We start from the raw sequence: 16,556 nt of genomic DNA, 5'->3' as shown, positions 1-16,556 counted from the left end.
TATCAAAGATTTCAGTTCAGCATCGGCAGCGCTTCAGTGGGGGGTACCGCAGGGGTCCATCCTCAGTCCCCTTCTCTTTTCTTTATATCTGCTGCCACTAGGTGCTATTTTCCACAATCACAACATTCCCTTTCATTTCTATGCCGATGACTGTCAAATTTATTTTTCCCTGAGGCACAGAGGCACACACGCTCTATTCAGCCTCTTCTTGACTGCCTGGCTGACATCCAAGACTGGATGGCTTTAGACTTCTTAAGTTTCAATGAGAAGTCTGAAGTCATCTTGTTCCATCCCAATGGCACGTTCATGAACCACTGCATTGACCTTTTCTCTCTAGCTCCATTAGAAACAAAGAGTCACCAATTTGGGAGTGATAATGAACCCCTCCCTGAAACTTAACAGTCACGTATGCATGATTTTTTCAGCTGAGGCAACTGTCTAAGCTGAAGCCCATACTGTCCAAAAAGAATCTTGAGACAGTGATCCATGCATTCATAACATCCAGGCTCGATTACTGCAATGCGCTTCTGTTTGGAATCAATCAGTCCTCCATTGCACGTCTACAACTGGTCCAAAATGCTGTAGCCTGATTTTTAACTGGTACAAGCCATAGAGAGCACATTTCTCCAATTTTGGCCTCCCTGCACTGGTTATCCATTCATCTTCGGATCTAGTTCAAAATACTCATGTATGTTTTTAAATCTTCTGCCCCAGCCTATCTCACTGATCTTCTACAGCCATATGTCCCACCGCGCTCTCTGAGATCAGCAGACCAGATGCTCCTTTCAGTTCCAGAAACATGTCACAAGCTCAGAGGTGACAGGGCTTTCTCTGTTGCAGGTCCAAGACTGTGGAATGAGTTGTCACTGCGTGTCAGACAGGCTCCCACACTCACAGTCTTTAAGTCTCGCCTGAAAACCCACTTTTATTCCCTTGCCTTTGACAGTGTGTGATTTGTTTTTATCATGTCTGTATTCTACAGTGTTGGCCATTTAGTTATTATCTGCTGCTATTTGTATCTATATTTTTATTTTGTGTTTTCCTGTCCGCTGTGTTTGTTTGTTTCTATTGTACAGCACTTTGGTTGGCCTTGTTGTTGTTTTAAGTGCTCTATAAAAAAATTGGTATGGTATGGTAAAAGATTACATTGAGTGATGTATCAGTGCAATGAGGACAGTAGCTTTTTTAAACCTTTATATCCTCCTCGTCCTCTTCCGCCTCGTCCCCTCGGACCTCCACCTCCTCTCTTTCTCCCATCCATCCTTCTTGGCAGGGTCCCGCCTCCTGTCATCAGCTCCTCAGTGGGAGCAAGTGACCAATCGCTGAGCTCCTCCCTGTGGTCGGACTCCGTCTCTGAAGCATTGGATGCCTCTGAGTTGGTGCCTGTAGGACAAAAAGCAAAGTGGGTTTTGACTTCCTTGTAAAGACATTGTGGAACAATAAAGTGTTGGGTTTGATAACAACTCAGGATACAGTGGGATTATTGTACCAGAGGTGAAAGTTGCACCTCCCCCTCGCCGCCCTCTTCCACCTCTTCCACCTGCATAGGTTTTCCCTCCTCCTCCAGCTCCTCTGCCCATTCCCAACCCCATGCCATTGTCAAACACGTAGGCTTTGTCTTTAGGGTTTCGGGGTCCCGCTCCTCCTCCTCCCCCACCACCTCCAATTTGTCTCAGCTGCTCATCAATCTGAAGACGCTCCAGACGCAACTGATCCACTTCCTGTGGACAAATGAAAACATCAAAGTGTGGCTGAATTTAGTATTAACATTGGCTCATTAACAGGTTTCATGAGGAATATCGACATATTTTTCACCATTTATCCATGTTTGAAAATCTTTCAATTTTAGTCAGCTGAATTCAGAACAGACGTACATATAATGAGAGATGGTCCAGTCACTCCATACCACCACAACATTAACCATCCCTTTCCTCTCAGGCTTCCAGCATACAATAAGTTCCAGGTGACCTGGAACTTATCTGAGAAGTTTCACAGAAAACATGCTTGAATAAAGAATTCAATAAAATGTTGTTTTTCTGACTATTTAACTTGCGATATAAAAGTGTTTAAAATGTTGTTTCTCTGACTATTTTAACTGGTGATATGAAGTGTTTTTGGTAAGGGCAAAATTAGTCAGAAAACCAAAGGGTGGAATGAATAAAGAATTCAATAGAATGTTGTTTTTCTGACTATTTTAACCTGTGATATAAAGTGTTTTTTTTTGCATGTTGTTGTGAGTTACCCAGAGGCCTGAGGAGGAGGCCCGGCCCGCCTCCTCTTGTACGCTATCTGGAGGTTTTGCTCACCCTAGCTTCTCACGCTCCCTCGTTATCTGGAGTTTTTTAAGCTTCTCACGCTCTCACGCTATCTCAAGGGTTTTTCACAGACTTTGAGACCAGGTGGGCATGTTGCTGGGAGATGTTCCCATGTAATGCAGAGAGTATTAAAGTGTGACACTCAGAATTAGAGTTGGAGTCTGCTGTGGATCCTGATCCGATGCCCAGCCAATTGATGTTACCTTTCTACTCGGACTGAAACGGCTCCCCAGTCGGTGTCACGGTGAGGGGCTTTACATCAATGTTTGATTTGTACTGAATGTACTTGTGCTTTGCTTCGCTGTATCTGTGGCAGTTTAATAAATGACACTTATTATCCTAGCAGAACCAGCCCGTGAGTTTTCATTCATTGCTCCGACCTTTCCCTGAACCTGTATTTTTCTTTAAGATAATTTCACAGAACAATGCTCTTAATAGAGTTAGCGGTATCTGTTCCTACCAAACCCAACCGGTTGAAGCAGATGACAAATTGTCCTGAGCCTGGTTCTGCTAAAGGTTTCTTCCTCATGAGGAAGTTTTTCCTTTCCACTGTCGCCTTCATGCTTGCTCAGGATGAGAGTTCTGTGATGGAGTTAAATTTAAAGCAGTCTGCTCCTCAGATAGTCTTAAATTATTATTTGTATATATGGATATTTCTGTTAACTTGTTTTTACATATGAATGTTTCTGTTCAGTGCCCTGAGATGACTTCTGTTGTGACTTGGCGCCATATAAATAACCTGAATTGAATTGAATATGAACAGGCGCTCGGATTTACGCAATGTGGTTGTGTGCTCCACATAAGTGAACGCACGCACAGGGCAGAGGAGGTGGGATTTTCAATCAACCTTTATGTATACAGGTAAATCCCATTGAGCCTCGAGGACTCATTTACAAGAGAGACCTGATTTCAACAAAGAAAGATGACAACAATGGACAACAGCAACAACAATAAACAGTTATAAAAAAAAAGCATACTACAGTTTTTTTTTTGTTTTTTTTTAACAAATAGGATGGCTAAAAGGAAAAGGTAACAAAACAAAACAAAAAAAAAACCCAGCTAGATTCCAAGACAAATGTAGAAAACTAAAAACAGGAACATGTCTGCATTGGACCCTGCCAGGTGTCCAACAGATTCTTAAAGACACTTAGAGAGGTCAAGATCGAGAGCTTCAAATCTTTTTGTAAGATGTTCCAGGAAACAGGAGCGGAATAGGAGAAGGCCCTTTTGCCTAGTTCAGTCCTCACTGAGGGAACACTGCAGGTAATAATGTCCTGAGAGCGCACGCTGTAGCTGCACTCACACAGAGACATGTAGGAGGAGATGTATGAAGGCAGCAGACCAAGAAGTGATTTAAAGATGAAAATGTACCAGTGAGAGAGTCTGCGTGAAGTTAATGATGTCCAGTTAACCAGTGAATACAGTGTGCAGTGGTGGGTACGATAATCACAGCCAGTTATGAATCTTAGTGCACCATGATAGACAGCATCCAACATCTGCAGGGTTCTTGTAGGAGCGTTCATGTAAATAATGTCACCAAAATCAATTGAGGGAAGGAAAGTCACAGATACAAGACGTTTCCTAGCATTCAGGGTTAGACAGGATCTGTTTCTGAAAAAGAAACCCAGTTTAACTTTCAGTTTCTTTATCAAGTTTTCCACATGGAGCTTAAAAGAGAGATGTGAGTCGACCAAGATACCCAAATATTTATAAGAATCAACAAACTCAATGGGGACACCATTTGAGGATAAAATCGGAGGAAGAACTGCTGGGACCAACTTCCTATTTGAAAAAAGCATCCCTTTGGTTTTGTCGGCATTTAGGACAAGTTTGAGGCGAAACAAATCAGTCTGGATGATGTTGAATGCAGATTTCAAAAGCTGGAAAGCCTTAGCAACAGTTTTAGCTCGACAATAAACAACTGTGTCGTCAGCATAGAAATGTATGGATGCATTAGGGATGTTTTTACCTACATTATGTATGTAGATTGTAAAGAGGGTGGGTCCTAAGACTGAGCCTTGTGGTACACCATTGTTGACTGTTAAATAACTGGAGGAAGTACCATTATGTTGAACACATTGCCTCCGGTCTGAAAGATAGTTAGAGAACCAACCAATAGTGTGTTCTGAGAAACCGATTTCTGAGCGTTTATGACACAAGATGTTCTGATCCACAGTGTCAAAAGCTTTAGACAGGTCTAAGAAAAGTGCAGCACAATAATCCTTAGCATCCAGTGCTTCAACAACATCATTAAGAACCTTCAGTGAAGCAGTGGTTGTGCTGTGTTGTTTCCTGAAACCAGATTGATGTGGAGGTAAGATGTTAAATGAGTCCAGGTAATCTTTGATTTGAGAGTTTATCAGTTTTTCTAGAACCTTGGCTAAAATGCAGAGTTTAGAGATTGGTCGATAGTTGTTCAGTGAGGTGGGGTCACCTCCCTTCAGCAAAGGAAGAACAAAGGCTGTTTTCCAAGTGTCTGGGATGGAGTTTTGTCTTATGGAGAGATTGAAGATGTGGGTCACAGGGACTGTGATGATATGAGCAGCAGCCTTAAGAAATAAGGTGGAAGTTCATCTGGACCTGCAGATTTTTTAGGATCAAGATCTTTTAACAGTTTATTGACCTCACTGACTGAGAATGGAGAAAAAGAGAAGCTATGATTAACTGAGGATTGACTTGTAGGAGGGATTTGATTTGTAGAAGTTTGGTTATTAGGGGAAGTGGCTGATCTTCCATTAGTAACTGTGTCAAATAAAGAACCAGAAGCAACAAAATGTTTGTTGAAACAGTTCAGGATCTCGTGCTTATTTGACACAGGAACAGAATTAACGAGAAGTTGTGATGGGAGGTCAGATGAATGGGGGGTGCCTGAGAGAGATTTGATAGTTTTCCAGAATCTGTTAGGGTCATTTAGATTTTTGGAGGTCTGAGATAAGAAATAGTTGCGTTTTGCTGCTTTAACAGCAGTTGTGCATTTATTCCTCATCTGTCGAAAACTCAACCAATCAGTGTCTGAGCCAGATTTTCTCGCTGCAGCCCAAAGATGGTCTCTCCTGTGCAGGAGGTCAGCTAGCTCTGGAGTAAACCAGGGGCTGTCTCGTCCCTTTATTCTGAACTGACGAAAAGGAGCATGTATGTTCATGAAATAAATGAAATTATTATGGAAATAGTTCCAAGCAGAGTTCACGTCATCAGTTAACAGAATACGATGTCAGTCAAAGTGAGACAGATCCCAGAGGAATGACTGTTCACAAAAACGTTTCAGATCCCTTTTTTGAATTAATCTGGGCTTAGAAGGTGGAAGTTTAATATCTCTTAAAGCAGCTGTCACACAATGATCACTCAAAAGATCAGCAAATACACCTGTACCAGGGAATTTGTGAGGCATATTAGTTAGAAACAGGTCTAAGATGGAGGATTTATAAGGACAATTTTTATTTAATCTAGTGGGGGAGTCGATCAGTTGGGTTAAATTAAAAGACAAGCAACATTCCTTGAATTTGTCACAGAGGGGGGTCGACTTAGATAGTCCTGTTTAAATTGAGTGTTTTGTCTTTTCTTGTTTAACATGAGTGTCTTGTCTTTCCTTTCAGTCATTCTGAAAAACAACCAGAGAAGGGTCGTGGATTCAATTGGAAACTCTTAACTATTCAAAATTTTACTCCATTCAATTGGGCATTTAATCATTCTAAAATCCCACAAGGTATTTTAAAGGTGGTTTAACAGGAGGTCAATTTTGGTATTAGGGTAGAGTTTTACTTATTTTAGTGTGTTGGGTATTTATCTTTTACTAGGAGTGTTGTAGTTTTTTTTTTGTATTTTTATAAAGGTTTATGCATTTGGTATTTTTTACAGGTTTTGAAGGGTTTGAACCAGGGGTCTGGTCCAGGACCCCTGGAGGGTTGGGGTAAGTTTGGGTCACTTCCATCTGGACAAATCCAAAAGGGTGTGATCTCCCATGAATATGGGGAGATCAAAAGAGGGATTGTCGGATTTCATATTTTTATACCTTTTTATATTTCCTATCAAGCATTCAAATGTCATGTTATACAAAGTGTGTGTGTGTCTTTCTTCAAGGGTTGAACTATATTTATAGAAAATGTTTACTAATTCTAACTATTTTACCTTTACATATAATCTTATATTAGCTAATGATAATTTTACAAGTTCACATACACACTGATTAACATAAATAAAGCTAGAACACATTTCTTTAATTTAGACTTAATATAAGTTTGACTAAATAAAATCCCTCAGGTTCTCTATAAGTCAGAGGGATCAATTAAAAACACATAAACATGAGTTAGTTAATAATTAATAGTTATTAATTATTCCTAGAAAGAAACAATTTTAACTCAAATATCAATAAGGTATAATCAAGCTAAACTGAAACTAGAGTGTGAACAGTTCGAAAGCAGACAAGAAACCAAGCCTCCATATCTTATCTCTGGAATGCAGTAAGAGGGGGGCGGGCTAGACCAGTAACCATAGTAACCGGGTCTAAACCAATCAGAAAGCTAGCCTTCTCAGGCTTTGATAAAAGCCGGAAATGACACACGCCCAGCGAGCATTTCCGGGGAAGCGCAGACCGAGACGGTTCGTTCTTAATGCTCCAAATATATGCATATATTTTACAAATGTAATTGTTTGTCTCTGAATACCTGTAACTCCTGTTTGTCAAATAAATCTTTTGAACTAAGGTGACCGTCTCAGCTGTTTTGAACACGATCGTGGCAGCAAGCCACAACAATGTGAGTGCAACACAAACCTTCAGATAGTTGAGGTGGTAATCCAGCAGCACTGTTGCATTAGAAATGCTTTCCTTTGTCCCCACGAACACAAACGGCACCATTCCCTATATTGCAGTTACAGAACATGAAAAGCATCATGAATACTCTTGAAATTTACTAGCTTACTTTGCTAGCTTACTTGTACAAGCACCAATATTTTTATGGATTTTTTTGTGCGTCTTTTTGTGTGTCTTTTGCAACAAAAAAAAATTATTCTGCACTGACCTCATTCACAGCTGATGCTGCTGCAGAAGGCTTTTTATCACTCTCTGGCTCAATTCTAACCCTCACCACACCAGACTTATCAACCACTTCCTGGATCAGTTTGCCATTTTTGCCAATCACCTTACCTACAGGGGGCAAAAGTAGCCTCAGTCATAATCTGTTGACATTTTAGATATAAGTAATACTAAAATAAATGTACATCTTGTTTCTCACCTACTAAGTTCCGGGGAACTTTAATGACATCTTCTGAGAACTCAAGGAAACTCCTGGCTAAACGGACAGCATCTTTATCCTGAGGAACAAAAAAAACAAATGTACCAAAACCTCTTTGACTCAACTATACTGTGCTGATATTAATGATTCAGTCAGTGTTTTGTGTCAGCTGGGTTATCTTACCTCCCCATATATGTGGAAGGTGCAGGTCTCTTCATCCAAGTCAATGTTCGTGACTCCGGGAACTTTACGGGCTTGCTGGATGTTGGCTCCGTGAGTCCCAATGGCCAAACCCATCAGATCATCCCGAACTACAAATTGTTCATGAAATCGTGATGCTAGCTGTCTGGAACTCTTAAAAAAAAAAAAAAAGGGGGTAAAAAACTTGGCAGAATTATTGCTGTTAAACATCGATCTGTGAGCCTTATTTATTGGGACAATGTGCAAATGTGTGTGTTGTACCTCCAGCTGCCTGCTGGCCTCTTCGTTCCGCAGCATAAGAGACAGTTTGGTACGGAGGCTCCTGAAGTGCATGTCACTCATCATGTTGGCCCGCTTTGTTGTTACCTCATTTACTGACTGCAATTAAAGTCAGTTTCAGTCAAGAAATTGTAATTTAGAAAAAGTATAATTATACACAAAATGGTGTAATGTATTATTTAAGTCATTTTAAAATGGGTTTCTGTGGAAAGTTACTAACAATTAATATATTTTTGTCTCGTTTCTGCTCAGAATACAGTGGTGCTTGAAAGTTTTTTTTTAATTTTTAATTTTATCTTTAATGATTCTCAAGGAAGCAAATTTTACATAACATTAGGATTCAACATCACAATGTCCATTTCAGTACTTAATAGTGAGAAAATAAATATATCAGTGCATTATGATATACAAAACAAAACTCCAATTTCCAGAGAAATATTATGTCAGTAGAGAAAAAGAGAAAAACAAAATGTAAAAGAAAAAAACTGAAATAATATGAAATACAAAAAAAATAAACTACATTACATAAAATAAAACCATAATTTTAAGTAATTGAAAAATGTGTCTATTATAGGAGAATGGATTATCAGGGTGGTATCATCAGGGCTGGTCTCTTAAAATAAAGTGTTAGTGTCTGGTCTTTTAAATTTCACAGTCTACCCAACTTTGCCACCATAGACAAAACTGTTTGGTCTTGTGATTGAAAGAGGCTGTTATTTTTTTCCATTTTATAAATGTTAAATGTTATATCCATCCAGTTGTCTAGAGTTGGTTTGTCTTGCGATAACCATTTTCTTGTAATGTTCTTTTTACTTGCTATTAATAAAATGGTCATCAGATTTTTGTTTCTTTTTGAAAGTTCTTGAGGTATTATAAGTACTTGCTCTCTAAAGGAACACTCTGCTTAAAAATATATTGTATGGTTATTTTCCCCATGATTTTTTAATTATAAGCATTAATAAAAATTTCCATTAGGTTTATATTCTTGTCAGAAATTGGCTTAATTTTTAAGCTAACAAAATTTCTTATTTGTAAAAATCAATAGAAATCCTGTTTATCCAGAAAATATTTTCTCTTGAGTGCCTCAAAATCACTTAAAATGTCTTTGTTCATTATTGTACAAAGAGCAGTTATTCCTTTGGATGTCCAATCTTTAAATCTGGCATCCAGTTCGTTTGGTGTAAAGTCCGAGTCATATGCGATCCATTTTAAGACTGCAATGTCGTTCTCTAATGTATTTTCTTTAACAATGGTTCTCCACACTCTAAGAGAGATTTTCATCTGTATTATTTATGAAACTTTCTAGATTTGCATCAGCCAGAACTGCCTGTACAGGAAAGGGTGTCGCATTTGTTTCAATATTTTTCTATTGAGCCTTATATTTTGGGTCGCACCAGTATATCAGTACTCTTGCTTGTGCTGCTAAACAATAATCTCTAAGAGAAGGCAACCCCTAGCCTCCCCTTTATTTTTCCAACTGTAAGACCTTATATCCAATTCTGGGTCTTTTACCTTGCCAAATCTTGATAATAGTTTATCCCACTCATAAAAACTTTTCGATTAATTTCATTTGGTACGGTCTGAAATAAATATAGTAGACTGGGCAGTACGTTCATTTTAATTGAGTCAATTCAAGAGCTAAAACTTAGAAAAGGAATAAGATTCAATCTTGTAATATCCTCTTTGATTCTAACAAAGTTAAATCTGGTCCTCTGGACATTCAAAAAACAAAACGAAGCAAAACAACAACAAAAAAAAATGTAGAAACGTTTCGTCTTTCATCCAAAAGACTTCCTCAGTCTGAGGTTCTGTTTTCAGCTCAGTCTCTTAAATAGCACCTTCTCAGAGTGGATCAACCAATTTGCTGCTGACAACCAAAACCAGCTGATCACATGGTCAAGAAGGACCATCAGCCTAACAATGGATCATTAGCACCTGATGGCTGTTTACTGTTCACAGAGGGCTGAGTGATACTAGCAATCACAGCATTGTAAGAGGGGGACAATTGAACCCGGAGGCCTCCACCCCTGTTTAATGATGGACGGTTTCTTTTCACAAAGATGGCCTCCTTTACTCCTCTCTCAAACCATCGTTCCTCTCTGTCCAGGATGTGAACATCTTCATCCCTGAAAGAGTGACCGCTGGTCTGGAGATGAGTGTAGATCGCAGAGTTCTGGCCTGATGATGTTGATCTTCTGTGCTGGTCCATCCTTTTGGCCAGTGGCTGTTTAGTTTCCCCGATGTAAGACTGATCACAGCCCTCCTGATACTGAACAGCATACACAACATTGCTCTGTTTGTGCCGGGGGACTGGATCTTTGGGATGAACCAGTCTTTGCCGTAATGTATTTAGGGGTTTAAAAGCCACTGGGACGTTGTGTTTAGAAAATAAATGTCTCAGTTTCACTGATACTCCCGCCACATACGGAATGATAATAATAATAATCAATTTAATTTGTAACGCACTTTTCATTAACAAAAATCTCAAAGTGCTACAGAGTGCAACTAAAATCAATAATAAAATCAACTAAAATCAATGATACAATCATGTGGAGGCAGAATAGGCTTGATTAAAAAGAAAAGTCTTTAAGCCTTTTTTAAAGTCAGTCAATGATTGTGGAGCTCTCAGATATTCAGGGAGGGAGTTCCAGAGGTGGGGGGCAGCCACACAGAATGCCCGATCTCCCATGGTCCTTAATTTAGTTGTGGAAGGTGGAGGAGATGACTGTTCTGTGATCGTAGGGACCGGGTGGATGAATATGGAGCAAGAAGGTCCTTCAGATAATCTGGTGACTTTCCGTATAAACACTGATGGGTGATGAGAGCAATTTTGTACTGAATTCTGTAGGTGACAGGAAGCCAATGGAGGTTATGGAGAATGGATGTAATATGTTCAAATTTACGAGCTCAATAAAATCCTGGCTGCACTGTTTTGAATATATTGAAGCTTCTGAAGGTTTTTGCCGGGTATTCCAGTAAACAGGGAGTTGCAGGAGTCGAGCCTGGAGGAGACAAAAGCATGGACGAGTTTCTCTGCATCAGCAAGAGTGAGAGATGGGCGAAGTTTGGAGATATTTCGAAGATGGAAGAAACAGGTTTTAAACAGATGCTTAATGTGATTTTCAAATGTAAGATGAGAGTCCATTTTTATTCCAAGACTTGTAACAGAGGTGGAGAAGGGGATGTCTTGTCCAGAAAAGGAAATAGTCGTTATAGTTGAAGTTTGAACCTGGTGAGGGGTGCCAATCAGTATGGCCTCTGTTTTGGAGCAGTTTAACTGAATAAAGTTCTGATTCATCCATGCCCTTATCTCCTCCAGGCAGGTAGAGAGGGCAGTGAGAGAAGAAGGAGATGACAATGGTGAAGATGATGCTCCAGTCCTGATGTAAAGCTGTGTATCGTCAGCATAACAGTGAAAAGAAATGTTGTACTGATTAATAATTTGACCTAAAGGCAGCATGTAAAGGGAAAATAGCAGGGGCCCTAGAACTGACCCTTGAGGGACACCACAGGAGACACAGACAGTCTGGGACTTGGCATTGCCAAGACTAACACATTCCAGCCTATCGGAGAGGAAAGATTTAAACCAGTCCAGGACAGTGTCACAGAGACCAACCTCCACATGAAGACGGTGAAGGAGGATACTATGGTCCACAGTGTCGAAAGCTGCAGTGAGGTCAAGGAGAACAAGGAGGGAGGGAGAACCAGTGTCAGCAGCCATGAGGACATCATTGGTGACTCTCAGCAGTGCGGTCTCAGTACTGTGAGCTGCACGGAAGCCAGACTGAAACTTCTCATACAGGGAGTGTTGTTGTAGGTGGATCTGCAGCTGAGCAGCAACTGCTTTTTCCAGCACTTTGGACAGAAGGGGGAGGTGGGAAACTGGGTGGTAATTAGAAAGAATGTCTGGATCCAAATTAGATTTTTTCAGAAGAGGCCTAATGATGGCAGTTTTAAGAGGCAGTGGAACTTGACCAGATTGCAGTGACTTATTTATTATTTGTGTGATTAATGGGCTTATTGCAGAGTGATTGGATTTTATGAGAGACAAGGGGAAGGGATCCAAGGCGCAGGATGAAGGCTTCATTTTCATGATGATGGTCTCCACTTCACTCTCAACAACCTCATCAAAGCAGCTCAGGGACCCAGAATGCAGACGGGCAGACGAAGATCAGGGAGGCTATGGAGCTGAGATCTAATGGAGTTAACTTTGTTTTTAAAGAATTAAAGGAACAGGTTGCATTTTTGAACAGAGTCCTCATGAGACTGTTTAATGGGATTAAGGAGATGATTTATTGTGGAGAAGAGTTGTTTAGAGTTTCCAGGGCAGTTGTTGATGATGTTAGAATAATATTTGGACCGTGCTTCTTTAAGAGAAAAGGCGTAGGCTTTCTGATGTTCTTTATATGCCTGCTGATGTACAGAGAGACCAGATGATTTTACACGTCTCTCAATAGCACGGCCAGCTGCTTTCATCTTGCGCAGCTCAGCAGTGTACCAAGGGGCTGAACGGGAGAAAGACACCAGCCTTGCTTTAAAGGGAGCATGGAGCATGAAATGGAATGACCACTGGTCTGGGTCTGGGTTCCTCCTTTTCACCTGTTGGCTGACTGGAGTCCTGTTTGGGTTTCTTCTCTGCTTTCAGGAAGGCCCAGTTAGGATATCCACATTGCTCTGGAGCCTGTCTTGTGTGGGATTTCTCCTTCTGCCTGGCTCCTGAGCTAGTGGGGACGCTGTCTGCTCTGTGGTACAGAGTCCTGATGACCCCTAACATCCTCTTTAATTCTTTTTTGTATGGGAACATAATTATATTTAAATAGTTTTGTAGGTCTTTTGGTATAATAATGTCTAGATATTTGAACTGTTCAGTATGCCAAGTTAAGGAGTATCTTGTTTGGATTTCCTGCGGTGGGTTATAATTGTAAGACAGCCGCTGAGTTTTGTCAATATTAATTTTGTATCCTGATAATTGACCAAATTGTTCAAATAATTGCAGCAAGATTGGAAGAGAGTAGGTCGATTGTTCTACATAAATTAATATATCGTCCACATAACAGGCCAATTTATGTTCCACCCCTGTAATATTTATTCCTTTAATATCCTTATTTTGTCTTAACGAATGGGCTAATGGTTCTAAGTATAATGCAAAAAGTAATGGTGACCATGCACATCCTTGTCTTGACCCTCTTTCTAAAGTGATTCTGTCAGATAAATATCCATGAATTTTTATTCTAGCTGTGGAATTACTGTATAATTCCTGTATTGTTTTTATTCTGTTGTGTAGTCCAAATTTATGTAAAACCCTAAAGAGAAAATTCCAATCAACTGAATCAAACACTTTTTCTGTGTCTATATTTATTACAATGGCTTTCAATTTATTCTTTTGTATGTGATCTATAACATGTAGTGTCCTTCGTATGTTATCCTGTTTTTGTCTTTGTCTTGAGAACCCCGTTTGATCGTTATGTATAAAGAAAGGAAGGGATTCTTCCATTCATCTGGCCATGATAGAGGTGAAAAGTCGATAATTGATATTTAAAACAGATATTGGTCGATATGATCCGCAATCCAGTTGATCTTTTCTCTCTTTATGTATCAATGAGATTATTTGAGCTTTTTTAAAGACCCAGTTTAATGTAGGTAAGAGGATTGGAATCAGCTCTCTCTGAAATTCCGTATAAAATTCTGTTGTGTAGCCGTCAGATCCTGGCAATTTACATGGTTTTAATCTACTTATGTTTTTTAGTTCTTTTTCCCCTAATGACTAATGTCATTTTTCTGTTCTGTTCTTCTGTCATAGAAGGTAGTTCTAATGAATTCAAATATTAATCAATTTGGTCAATAGTTCCTCACAAAATTTTTGAATATAAAGTTTTATAAAATATTTTGAATGCTTCCTGGATTTCATTCAGTTTGTTCTTTAACTCTTTTGTTTTGGGGTTTCTGATTTTATGAATTGTATTTTCTGCCGTTTTCTTTTTTAGTTTCCATGCCAGCATCCTCAAACTTTTGAACCACCTTCATATTGTCTCGGTTTAAGATACATGAGGTTTTTCATAGTTTCCTGTTGCCATTTCATTTCTGTTTCTTTTTTATATTTCTTCCAATATATCTGGTGTACAGTTTTGTTTGTGTTTTTGTTCTAGATCTTCCAAATTTTTATGCAATTCTTCAGATATTTTCATTCTTAATTTTTTCAGATGTGATGACATTGCTATAATTATTCCCCTCGGAACCACTTGCTTGAAAGTCTGTGAACCCTTTAAATTTTTCTATATTTCTGCATAAAGATGACCTAAAACATAATCAGATTTTCACAGAAGTCTTAAAAGTAGATAAAGACCCACTGGATAAAACCCACTTAAGCAAATGAGACAAAACTATTATATTTGATCATTTATTTATTGAGGAAATTGATCCAATATTAGATTTGTGATCGGCAAATGTATGTGAACTTCTAGGATTATCAGTTAATTTCAAGGTGAAATAGAGTCAGGTGTTTTCAATCAATGACATGATGATCAGGAGTGAGTGATCACCCTGTTTGATTTAAAGAACAGGGATCCATCAAAGTCTGCTCTTCACATGTTTGTGGAAGTGGATCATGGCAGGAACAAAAGGAGATTTCTGAGGAGCTCAAAAAAAGAGTTATTGATGCTCATGAGGCTGGAAAAGGTTACAAAACATCTCTAAAGAGTTTGGACTCCACCAATCCACAGTCAGACAGATTGTGTACAAATGGAGGAAATTCAAGAGCATTGTTCCCCTCCCCAGGAGTGGTGGACCAACAAAGATCACTCGCAGAGCAAGGCATGGAATCGCCGATGAGGTTGCAAAGGACCCCAGGGTAACTTCTAAACAACGGAAGGCCTCTCTAACATTGGCTGATGTTCATGAGTCCATCATCAGGAGAACACTGACAACAATGGTGTGCATGGGAGGGTTGAAGGAAAAAGCCACTGCTCTCCAGAAACAACATAGCTGCTCGTGTGCAGTTTGCTAAAGATCGCGTGGACAAGCCAGAAGGCTGTTGGAAGAATGTTTTGTGGACAGATGAGACCAAAATATAACTTCTGGTTTAAATGAAAAGCATTATGTTTGGAGAAAGGAAAACACTACATTCCTGCATTAAAACCATATCCCATCTGAACATGATGGTGGTAGTATCATGGTTTGGGTCTGTTTTGCTGCATCTGGACCAAGATGGCTTGCCATCATTGATGGAACAATGAATTCAGAATTATATCAGAGTTCTGAAGGACAATGTCAGGACATCTGTCCATGAACTGAATCTCAAGAGAAGGTGGGTCCTGCAGCAACACAATGTGCCTACGTACACAAGTTGTAAAATAATATAGTTCACGTTTTGGAATGGTCAAAGTCTTGACCTTAATCCAATCCAAATGCTGTGGAAGGACCTGAAGCGAGCAGTTAATGCGAGGAAACTCACCTACATCCAGAGTTGAAGCTGTTCTGTACAGAGGAATAACAATTACTGGAAACGTTTGGTTGCAGTTATTGCTGCACCGGGGTGGGGGTGGGGGGTCACACCAGATACTGAAAGCAAAGGTTCACATACTTTTACCACTCACAAATATGCAATACTGGATCATTTTACTCAATTAAAAAATGACCAAGTACGCTATAGAAGATAACTTTGTCTCATTTGTTTAACTGGGTTCCCCTGACCTAGTTTTAGGATTTATGTGAAAATCTGATGATGTTTTAAGTCATATTTATGCAGAAATATAGAAAGTTCTAATGTTTCACAAACTTTCAAGCACCACTGTATGCTGGTTTGTCAATCAGAATAAAATTCTTTCTCCAAAGCATCCATCCATTATCTTTACCCACTTTTTCTTTTTCAGGTCATGGGGGTTTGCTTGTGCACATATCCAGCAATTCCTGTGCGAGAGGCGGGCTACACCCTAGACTGGTTGCAAGTTTATCACTGGGCCATATTTCGCCAAACTGAGCTCATTAAAGAGCCATTGTTCATATATATATATATATATATTTCACAGAAACACCCTTTAAAACAGATGGATTAACCCTTTAAGCCAAAACCGTTTGACAAACCAAAATAACTAGCTGCTTTTTTTCCGAGTCGAACGTGATACTGAATGCTCCGATAGCCTTTTTGAAGTCTTTGTGCGCGGACTCCTTGGAGCACCTGCAACAGAGAACAGAATGTTCATCTCCAACATGTTAGCAAAACAACTGATGACGTTGTGCTCACTCAACTGTTAGTGGGCCTTTAAACACAAACTTATAAACTTCATATTGTGACCAAACCAATCGCTGACAACTTTATCTGTTATAGCAGTGGTTCTCAAACTGGGGTCCCCCAGACCCCCAGGGATCCGCAAAAAAAATAAAAAAATAAAATGCAAATAAAATATATATACAGTGCCTTGTGAAAGTATTCGGCCCCCTTGAACTTTTCAACATTTTGCCACATTTCAGGCTTCAAACATAAAGATAATATATATATATATATATATATATATATATATATATATATATATATATA

The 16,556-nt window shown here is 39.4% G+C and overlaps 2 protein-coding genes across 2 annotated transcripts in view; both read right to left on the bottom strand.

Moving 5' to 3' along the window:
* Window positions 1–16,556, bottom strand: part of fmr1 (FMRP translational regulator 1) — a 124,861-nt gene that overhangs the window by 25,394 nt on the left and 82,911 nt on the right. Inside the window, exons 6-13 of the mRNA XM_037675427.1 lie at window positions 16,103–16,196; window positions 8,006–8,122; window positions 7,727–7,897; window positions 7,544–7,622; window positions 7,331–7,455; window positions 7,084–7,170; window positions 1,490–1,721; window positions 1,192–1,383 (exon numbers count right to left, since the gene is read on the bottom strand). Of these exons, the coding sequence (XP_037531355.1) occupies window positions 1,192–1,383; window positions 1,490–1,721; window positions 7,084–7,170; window positions 7,331–7,455; window positions 7,544–7,622; window positions 7,727–7,897; window positions 8,006–8,122; window positions 16,103–16,196 (1,097 nt within the window). The remainder of the gene's footprint in view (window positions 1–1,191; window positions 1,384–1,489; window positions 1,722–7,083; window positions 7,171–7,330; window positions 7,456–7,543; window positions 7,623–7,726; window positions 7,898–8,005; window positions 8,123–16,102; window positions 16,197–16,556) is intronic.
* The window catches only part of mmgt1 (membrane magnesium transporter 1), a 144,615-nt gene that overhangs the window by 75,979 nt on the left and 52,080 nt on the right, over window positions 1–16,556 (bottom strand). The gene's annotated exons all lie outside the window — the stretch shown is intronic.

Source organism: Nematolebias whitei, chromosome 4 (genome assembly GCF_014905685.2).
Source record: "Nematolebias whitei isolate Nwh7 chromosome 4, NemWhi1, whole genome shotgun sequence".
NCBI classification, from domain to species: domain Eukaryota; kingdom Metazoa; phylum Chordata; class Actinopteri; order Cyprinodontiformes; family Rivulidae; genus Nematolebias; species Nematolebias whitei.
The sequence above is the reverse complement of the archived record's forward strand: the minus strand, read 5'-3'. Positions and strand labels throughout refer to the sequence as shown.